This window comes from Eutrigla gurnardus (assembly GCF_963514095.1).
Source record: "Eutrigla gurnardus genome assembly, chromosome: 20".
In the NCBI taxonomy this organism is placed as follows: domain Eukaryota; kingdom Metazoa; phylum Chordata; class Actinopteri; order Perciformes; family Triglidae; genus Eutrigla; species Eutrigla gurnardus.
In genome coordinates this window covers 6,597,768-6,608,405 of record NC_139931.1, presented here as the reverse complement: position 1 = coordinate 6,608,405, position 10,638 = coordinate 6,597,768, and the positions used below count along the sequence as shown (strand labels likewise).

The 10,638-nt window shown below is 43.8% G+C and overlaps 1 protein-coding gene across 7 annotated transcripts in view; it reads right to left on the bottom strand.

The window, feature by feature from the left end:
• LOC311030645 (voltage-dependent T-type calcium channel subunit alpha-1I-like) overlaps positions 1-6,313 on the bottom strand; it is a 63,069-nt gene extending 56,756 nt beyond the window's left edge. For 6 of the 7 annotated variants that reach the window (XM_084036545.1, XM_084036542.1, XM_084036543.1 and 3 more), the window contains exons 1-2: positions 6,200-6,306; positions 1,906-2,039 (exon numbers count right to left, since the gene is read on the bottom strand). In XM_084036545.1, coding sequence (XP_083892671.1) covers positions 1,906-2,039; positions 6,200-6,289 — 224 coding nt within the window. In that variant the 5' untranslated portion in view covers positions 6,290-6,306. Of the gene's footprint in view, positions 1-1,905; positions 2,040-6,199 lie in introns of all 7 variants that reach the window. The other variant, XM_084036548.1, reaches the window with a different exon arrangement.
• Positions 6,314-10,638: the final 4,325 nt, after the last annotated feature.

The window sequence follows — 10,638 nt, the reverse complement described above, 5'->3', positions numbered from 1 at the left end:
AACAACATTTTTACTATCCGCTCACTGGATACCAGTATAAAGCAGTATTTCGGTGTTTATCCCTGTGGAAGGAATCTGAATGACAGCATGTTTTAAACCTTACCCTTGCAGCATGCTAACTCTCCTGTTATACTGGAGTGTCTGTGGCAGAGGTTGCTGCCGTATGGTTTCATCCTCAGAGGACACCCTTCACATGGCCCCTCAGATGTCACAATGCTGCAAGTAAATTCATCTTCTGGTAAACTGTCCCTAAAGCTTTAACAATATATTGTTGAAATTGCTTTTATACTGTCGAAATTCTGGCACGAAGGCCACATGTCATGGGTTTAAATCTGGTCCCAACCAAGCAAAGTACCAAGCTGCATGCAAGTAAATGATTTATTCCCCAAAAGCAGATTCAGAAATATTTTAACATAGTTTCAAGTGCAATTAATATATGATAAATAACTGCATGAACAGCAACATCCTGAACTTGTAGCGTATGAACCTGACTGACACGCATACGAGCAGAGGAGGAATGAATGTTGACAATGCCTTGTTCACATCCGTAGTCCGGTTCCCTCTGGTCTGTTTAGCATTCACACTGAAGACACCAGGAGTTAAGAGAGACTGACAGGCCGCTCATTCATTAGACAGTTTCGGTGACCTGTCATCCTGCATCATCAGCACCACACAGACTCGCGAAAAGAAGATGTGAAAGTGTCTGGAGTACTTAACAGCACTTGACGGCTTTCTTAATGTTCTCTCTGATTTAAAAGGAAATAAGGAACACATGAGCTAATGGCTGGGACGGTAATGGAGACTGGACTGGACTGCAATCAGAGGAACAAGTCCTCCAAACTATCTACATTTTCAAGTACCAAAATGGTGGATAGTTTACCTTGCAGACAGTGAGGGTTTTGGATGACTGAGAGTCAGCAGTAATCAGTCAAATAAAGGCCACTTGAGGCTGCAGCTGTGGGAGGAAATGGCCAGCGGGGACCCCGCGGAACCCGGCTGGCGGCGCTTCCGCTCAAACCGTCCTCCGATGCCACGAAAACGTAATCATTCTTCCGTATCGGATGTCAGTTCAACTGGGCAGTTTTTGATGGACAATCCAGAGAGAGTGAGCTGTGTGTGATTTACTACGCTAGGATGTTTTCCTCCTCGCTCGTGCTGGATCCCAAACATGAACTGGGAAAGACAATCAAGAGCAGCTGGGTGATTTCTGTCATTGTAATTTGCTAATTTAATGGTCCACCTCTGAAGATGCAGGGGAATGAGCCACTCAGCAGGCAGCCGGCATGACAGAGATACAGCGGGAAAACAGCATGCGGAGCCAGCTTCACATGTTACTCACTAGGGATGTATTCAGGCCAGTTCAGAGTCACCGATTATCTCTGTGGAATTATTATTTTGCTTCTGTCCAGTATGAATGAAGTGTGTTTTACGATGCGTTAACAAGGCAATTAACTTCTTCTGTTAATGCCACCACTACTGTTAATCCTACTACTACTACCACCTAACACCAAATGCAGTTGGAACCCAAGGGCCTGGGCTGCACCAGATTTCTGCCTAAAAGCCTGTTAAGGCACTTTTTTCTCGCCACTGTCGCTGTAACGCCCCTGGGTGTTGTTGGGACTTTGAAATTGTATTAACTCTGGAAATTTTTGGCGTATTCTAGTCCTGCTCAATGTGTTAAGTGTCCTGAGATGACTTCTGTTGTGATAGGACACTATAAACAACATTTAATTGAATTGAACTTTCTCTTACACTGAATTTCTTCTTACAGAGAATTCAGAAAGCACACAGTTGGATTTCTAAATGCTGCTGGAGCACTTTCGCCATATCAAATGTTCATACAACATGACATACAAACGTTACCCGAGGTAGCGTTTACGCTGGCATCATCATATAGTTCCTTACCCAGCCATGACGATGAAGAAGTCCAGCCTGTTCCAGGTGTCTCCCAGGTAACAGCGACGGCCAAAGATCCCGAGAGCCACCATCTTTACCACCATCTCCAATGCAAAAAAGATGTAGATGAATGCATCGAAGGCCTACGAGGAGACACAGAAAGATAACGTTGGAGGAAACTGAGGATAAGACGTTACACATTAGTAGACCCAAGCTGTTGTCAAAGCACCCTCTTCCTTTCCTTTTTGCAAACTCAGTTTCTCAGATTTTGTTGTTAACAGCGGACCTGCTGGAAGAGAGAAGATCTGGTGCGATAGAACCACACAAAAAGAAAAACGGAGAAACCAAACATGTAGACAACTCTCAGGTCCGACCTCCATCTATTCAAATTCCTCAAAACAATCCACGACATTTTGTTTTCCACGCTTCCGGGCCAATTTTGACACTTTTTTAAGTGTGATGAGTTCACACTCATCCCAACGCTCTCAGGACCTGTCAACGAGTCAGTTTCCATCCTAATGTCCTCCGAAACCCCTCAAATTATGATCTAATAGCACAGCAACAGGATATGTGATGTTGGCGTCTCAACTGTATACCATCGCTGCTGTATATCTCTGGAGCCAAGTTAGCTCCCAACATTGTGATTTGGCTTAAAAGAGCTAAATGTATGTATGGGTTTTTTGCTGATTAAGTAGGAAATACAGATTTGGACTAAAATTGCAAGAATGTTCCCCCATTTAAATTACTCTTAAGAAATCTACAGATTAAGCCGTTTACAGACTCTACAATTCTCAAATCAAATCTAATCTTTAGCTGAAGTTTAAGCAACCTTTATTATAATTGAAAATAATAAAATTAACTTAATTCGGTAGCGATCCATAGATAAATAAAAGAAGGCTTGCAGAGGATTAGAAGAACTTTGCAGCTAAATGTTGCTCTAGGCTTAGAAAGTTAGTACATGCGCTGGGAAAAGAGTTTGTGCACTCAACAGATCAGATGGCACAAACCAAACAACATGCTGCAACGGAAAAACAATTTTCTACAAGTACTTTAAGGTTATTACTTTTTCCGGGTTGCAGGCAGAAGTTAAATCACAAACTAGAGACTCAACAATAACCCACAGCAGGCTAGAAAACACTGATATGTGGTGCATTTGGACAACCAGAGGTAATATGCTTCAAGCAGAGAGAGAATTCTTTTTTTTGGATGAAAAATTGCAAGATCTTGTAGCTTTAAACCACATTGAATGAGATAAATGGCGTGTGATCGGTGTGGATGTATTATGTCGCAGCACTGACGGTGGCGGCGAATGCGGTTTTTGTCCAAGTCCGAAATAGAAAGAGTAACGAGACGGCTACTAGAAACAGCCGGACCATTTGATATTTATAGGGATAAAGACATCTAAAAGCCAAGGAGGAAATGAATTGGCACAAAGTGGAGCCCACAGTGTGTGTGAACACAAACATGCATGTGTGTGGGTGTTGTTTTTTAACACTTGTGCATCACGGCTTTGCTCCTTTTTTGATAATATCCAAAAATCAAACACCATAGCTGGCCTCATATCACAATATTGATATCATATCGATGTTTTGCCGACATGTGTGTCCCATCCCTGCTCATTCACACCCTCACACTCGACACAGCTGGCAGCATGCAATAGGAAAGACGAGCGGATCGGTCTCACATGTTGTTCAAATGATGTTTCGATAAATAATGCAGCGTGCGCGCTTCACGTGTAATCTGATGTTGGCTGCAACCAGTCGGATCCGTGTCGCGCTCTGCGCCCAGTGAAAAGGGGGGGAATGAATTCATCATAGTTATTTGTCGCTACTGCCAGCTTCCTCTTCAGTCAGCCCATCAGGTTTTTATCGCCAACATGATTTGTAAAGAGGTTGAGGCTGTCTTATGATGGGCTCTTTCACCATTTGAAATAGGAGCTGGTGTGTGAAGACACTTCATAATGCTGCCATTGTTCTAGGCAGGAGGAAAAGGACGTGGTAACTAGGTCAGCAGGATTAAAATATTGGATGTGTGTGTCTTACTGTACTTGTGGGATGAGTGTATCAACCTAAAGGCACCATGCAGACAATGTTGGTTCCACACCCACTGACGAAACTGCACCATCCGGTGAGTGTTTGAAGCTACTGATGGTTTGTCCCATTTAAATGCATTTCATGTAGAAACTGTATGTGCATGTCATGACTATACAAACACATGATTTATAGGCCAGAGCCGGCTGCAGAGGACCTCCACCTCCTTACAGTAGATACAATTTCATCCTTGACTGGAGCGTCTGGCTGGGAACTTGTTGACTTCTTGGTCATGCAGATATCTCTCTAGTGCCACGGTGTTATGATACCTTCCTCCAAAGAATATAGTGCTCCCCAAAGCAGTGTGTAAAAAAGAAACACAGTGCTTTTCAAGAAACCATATCTAAATGACTCAAGATAACGAGTAATAATATGATCAATCACAGTCTTGTATAATCTGTGTAATAAAAGGAATATTTGATAGGTTATCTTCCCTTGTTGCCGAGACTAAATTGGGCACAAAGACTGGAAACAGCCTGGATCTGTCTTGATGTATAAAAAAAAAAAAACATAATTCCTGTGAAGAAAGTCAAAGTTTTATTGTATTTTTAGGAACCGTATTGACCAAGAAGTACCACATAACAACCAAGTCCCCTCTTCACTGCGGACTCTGACCCCCTGAGGTCCAGACCTCGTTAGGAATCCCAATTTAACCCGCTATACAATTATATGAACGGATCCTGGGGTGATATTGTTTGTGTCCGTTACTGCGTCTCTTCCCTCCAGGACGAGAGGTGGGGATTTGAGAAACACGGGGAGGGCCACTCTAACAATCTAAGCTGTGTCAGCAAAATCCCTCCTGTTACCATTAGCAACCACCAGAACGGGACCCCTCACACTACCTGGGGAGACAATATGCTTGTTAGAAAGACGAAGGATGGAGGGAGAGAGTGTGTAGGATGGGGTAATGGGAACATAGGGAGGAGTAAAGATGGTATTGGAAGGAGAGGGAGGAGGAGGAGGAGGAGGAGGAGGAGGAGGAGGATAGTGAAGCAGGAAGATGTGTCGCACAGTTTTAAAACCGCAGTGAAATCTCTGCACAATGAAGAGAAAATCCAATGAGATAAATAAACCTATTACAGTTTGGTCCGGCGGCTTTATTTGATACTATAATCCAGTCTAATGTGCTGTAGGCAAGTGAGAACCTCAGACAGATTTTCAATGAAAATGGACATTAAACAAACATCGACAAAAAAAAAAAAAAAAAGCATGCGAGGCAGAATAACGTTGTCCTGGTCACACCTGACATCGACTGCCAATTTGACTTCACTGAAAAGCAATTACAGCCCCGGAGGAACACGGCGAGCCCTCAGCCAGTTGGCAGCGCGGTGACACAGCCGCCCGACTACAACGGCTTACAAACGGGAACAAAAGGAACAATATTTCTAATTCGGCAATAAAACAAAAGCAAACATTAATGCACAATATAAAGGTGAATATTCTAAGAATATAACTGAATTTGTAACTCTTGGAGTCTATAAAGATTGTGCTTCATGGAAATGATCTAGAGGAGGTACACGGTTTCCTATAATGTGAAAACCTTGACATCATAGAGAATAACCACATTAAATCTCATGTCATGTACACAGTGCAGCAGTAAATGTCTGGGGACGGCAATGAAATGGTAAACCAGTTCCTATGTAGACCTGTCAACACACACAGACGGTGATTTAAAGTTAAGAAATTCCTGCAGAAGAATTGAAGCATGTGAGTGAAATTTCCTGTCCGTTGTGGCGTTTGTGTTCATCTGCAGCCAAAGAGTCCAACGGTTTTGCTACCATAGTCTGCACAAGTGTATTCTCCTCACGAGGTTACATAATCACATGTGGCACCGCAAGACTTTATTAAAACAAACCGAGTCCCAACTCCCAGCTCAGAGAGCGGGGAGAGAAAATACGACGCTTCCGGGAGGGAAATATTACAGCTGTGGCGTTCGTCCACATCGCAGCTTGAAGAACTGTAATAAGGGAGAGTGGCGGCAGCGCTCTGTGCTTACGGCAAATAATTGATCGTTTTGTTTCATCCCTTCATCAGTCCGCTGACATGTTGGCACACACACACACACACACACACACACACACACACACACACACACACACACACACACACACACACACACACACACACACACACACACACACACACACACACACACACACACACACACACACACACACACACACACACACACACACACACACACACAGCCTTACCTGCAGTATCTGGCAGCGGTCCGAGGTGCAGTCGATGTTCTCACAGGGCTGGTACATGCCCAGCGTCACGCAGTTGAGCAGGATCACCATGATGCTAATCCTCTCGAACCACGTATTAACAGGACTGGAGTTAAGGAGCACAGCAGCAGAGGAGACATGCACAGACATGCACACACACACTACATATACAGGGTCGCCCCATAACCTTGGAATCATTGGCAAATATCGGCAAATATATTGTCTTTTATAGCACCAAATAAATGTTATGCATTCATTCATTTCACCTGGATAATAGGGACACTAATGGAATCATTGCACCGGGTCAATTACTGATGCATTTAAATAGGAATAAACAGAGGAATTCAAACGTAAGACAAAAATAATTTAATTATAGTCGTTGTTTCGAGTTAGTCCCATTAAAATATCTGTCAATTGTTCTTTTGAATGTGTTAGATTTAGATGATGCCTTACATACATTAAGTTAACGCTCCATCCTGCATCCTTCATCCTCATCCCTTCAGTCACTCTAGAAATGTGAAAAAGCCACTTCCTAAACCTAAAACACCTTTAAGCTCACGACTCACGGCTGCCTATTTACTACCTGGCCTTTTATTAGCTGTCTCTTCTGCGCTCTGATCCTCTCCTCTGTCCCATGGAAGCGGCTTCATGCCTGCTAGCTTCAGCACGTAGGGGTGCGTTTGTTTTTACTCCCACTAAGAGCGAGTGGGTGGTGGGTTGTCTCCGTGTTAACAGGGTACTGTGGTCCCGCCGTGAGGGTAATATCCCAGTAGAGAACAAAGAACCTTGGAAAGAGAGTGAACGGCTGCGATGCAGCTGTGCTTTCAAATAAAGTGTGGTTTTTAGAGGGTCACATGATACATTAGAAGTTGGATTCTTCTCACGGGGATGTGTCCCCACAACTAATTATACAGGAAACAGAAAGGATTGAAACAGATAGACTCACATTGCAAACCAGCATGCATAGCTGACTCATCCGGCGTACGCGACACACCGTGTGAGCGATGAGGTCATGCAGCCGTCACGCTGCCAGCGAGCGATTCTTCAATGGAAATGAAGATGAGAAGTATTTTTTTCCAGCCAACCTATTTTTGCTACATGACTGTATGAGTCACACAATCAGTCATGACAAGTAAATACTATGACCTACCAGGCACAACATCTACTTGGAAGATAAAGCAGTATGGATTGTAATTTCCCTAAATGGCATCAAGCAATGTAAATACAATTCAATCATTTGCTTAAGATGGTGTTTTTTTAATGTTTGACTCATAACCTGGCAACGTGCTGCTCACTGTCTCTCTCTCAACCTTACTTATGCACAGGCTGCACTATAAGTACAGCAAAGGGCATATTTAACAGCTAATACCAGGTAATTATTGTGTCATTTTAATGCTATGCAATGAAAAGGCGACCTTAATGTAATTAATTTATAATCGTTTCACTTCTTTCATATGTCAACCTGTCAGATTATGTTCTTTTAGTTAAATACTCTCTCCTCGTAACTTATTTTTTGTCTTTTTTTTTTTCACACAATGAAGCTTCAAGTCTTTTTATCTTATGAACTTACAGAACGGAAGATATGTCTCTGTAATTTGTCATTTTGGACTGTTCTGACCCGCCAGATGGTTCGTTACACTTCAGAACCATCTGAGAAGTGATTGAAAACTAAGGTCAAGCACTTTCAAAAAAATACTTGGCAGGTGATTGGATGAACCGTCCGTCAATCAAACTCTTGCCGAAGCCTGTTGGCAGAAAAGCTGCCGGAGCTTTTCTTTGCTCTTCTGTCAATGAAGAAATCTTCTGTTGTAGCATCAAACCTCTTCAGGAGGAGCCACACACACACATACACACACACACACACACACACACACACACACACACACACACACACACACACACACACACACACACACACACACACACACACACACACACACACACACACACACACACACACACACACACGCCATGTTACTGAGTGGTTGCAAGACACAGATGCATTACTTGAAGCCTGAACAGATGGATTTCCATGTGAAATCTGATCCCGCTGGTGCAAAACATTGGTATCAAAATATTGCTCTTTGCACTTGAGCAGGTGTTTAAAACATGCATGATTTTAGGATAAATCTAGCGGCAAAACTAAAACCAACAGACCACTCCATAACAACAAACCAATAATACACTCTGGCTTCTTTTGCATAGTAATAAGATGCTGTATCTGTGATCGTCTGACTTAAAGCAATGCATGTGTGTGCAGAATAATGGCTCCAATTCTCCCTTCTGCACATAGCTTTCGTGCAACTTTTGAAAGGAACCGCACCCAGAAAGTCCACTGAAATAACAGAACTCAGAGAAAGTTAGCCATCAGTTGTTTTGAATCTTATTTCAGTGAGTGACTCCTCTTCAAACCAGCCTTGCACAGAGACACACTTCATGTCTAATACCCCGGAATTTCTAATGATAAAAGAAAAAACTCAAACATGAAAAATAAAGTGATTTAAGCTCAAGGACTTTGTAAAGAAACGCTAAGTGCACTTTTCAGAAAATCTTAAGTGTAGATGCTTTGTTTAACACACACACACACACACACACGCACGCACGCACGCACGCACGCACGCACGCACGCACGCACGCACGCACGCACGCACGCACGCACGCACGCACGCACGCACGCACCGTTTCCTTTTATGCAGAGATTATGTGGTTGCAAACATATTTGTTATTCATCTCTCCTGCAGACACACGCCGTTCTCCATTAATCTGCACGTCTCTCCATCCCGGCTGCTCTGCTATCTCTCACTGTTCTCTTGGGGTAACACGGAAATAGGAAGACATAATTTCAGAGCGATGTGTGAAGAGAAATATTTTTGATGAATTCTCCTGCCTTCTCTTCCCAGTCTATTAAACTAACTACCAACGCCTTCTTTGAAATAAGGGTCTAACCCATTTGGGTGACGACGTTCCTCACTTCCCTACTGTAACTCTTCTCCCTCACGTCTTTAACGTTTCCCCAGCTGTCGCCTCGGTCTCTCTCCTGCTCTCTTTCTACCTCTCCTTTCTCTCAGCTTTTATTCGTTCCCAGGTGTGCCAGAGCAAATGATGGACAATTTTTGCCCTAACAGCAAAAACAAACGCAAACACTACGGGACACATTACACCTCGACAGGCAATGAAAAATCAATCAGGCTCGTGTGTGCGTGCAAATGCGTGTCTATGTGTGTGTGTAGCGCTCCCATAGCACAACAACACAACCTGCCCTGAGGTTTTGTGCTAACAAAGCAGGAGCCAAGAACAGAGGCATGGTGGGAAGTCGCAGAGACGAGCGAGACAGACAGAAATAAGCACATACAGATATATACAAAAAGCAGGAGGAGACTTGTTTGGGACTTAGCTGTAAAGGCGGCAGACAAAGGACGGCAGCTGTGCCACTGTGAACTTTTCACACCAATCTCCTCACAGCTCAGACTTTCAGAATACAAACGTCTGCAGAGCAGCTTAGGTGAGAATCCTTCCTTCACCCATCAGCGCTAACTGTATCAGCGGCGTCCGCACCGACATGTGAGGTGACTCAGCGCTGGTTTGAGTTCAGTCTCTTTGTCACACTGACCCCAGACCCCTTCCCCCCCCCCCCCCCCCCCCCCCCGGGAGAGATGAAGCAGCAGGCAGCTGACTCACGCCCAGCTGATTCCAGAGCGTCAGCCGATGGCTGGCCATGTCGCTCCCTAATGGAGTCGCTGCTAACCGACTCCGACACCAAGGAGGCTTTATGAGGAGAGGAAGCTGATTTGATTGTTCTTTTAAAAGAAATTACTGGTGGGACATTTACCCTTAAAACATTCAAGGCTCCACAGAGACCTTCCACTTGTGTTTTTATGTCTCCCTCGGTCTGTTTGGCATCACGCCTTCTCACGCTTTCTCCTCGCTCCTGCATTTCTAATCTTCTTAGGATGCAAACAGGGCTTCCTCCCTGTCTTAACTCCGTTTCCTTTCTTCCTCCTCTCTTCGTCTCTACCTTCATTTTATGCTTGTCACTCTGCATCAATACAGATTATGTCAGAGACTTGCCCTCTGCTTTTATTCCTTTTTTCCCCCTATAGGCTATGGGCTTTCCAACGTTATCAATCTGTCTCTCTCTTTTTGATCAAATACTTCAGGATCCTCACTTTGTCTGTCTGCGTCCGTGATGCATTCAGGTAACGACCAGTCAGAGCTGAGGAGCCCCATATCACCTTATTATTCACACCTTTCATAGGCAAATAATGATTCCAATCATCAAAATGTAAAAATGGACGGCTCCGTTGCACATGTAAAAGCAATTTGAGCGCATTTCTTATTTATTTCATCCCTGTGAAAATGCTGGATTCGGAGCTGGCTGCATCCAAACATTTTACAGTAGCGGCTTTAAAGCTCACATTTAC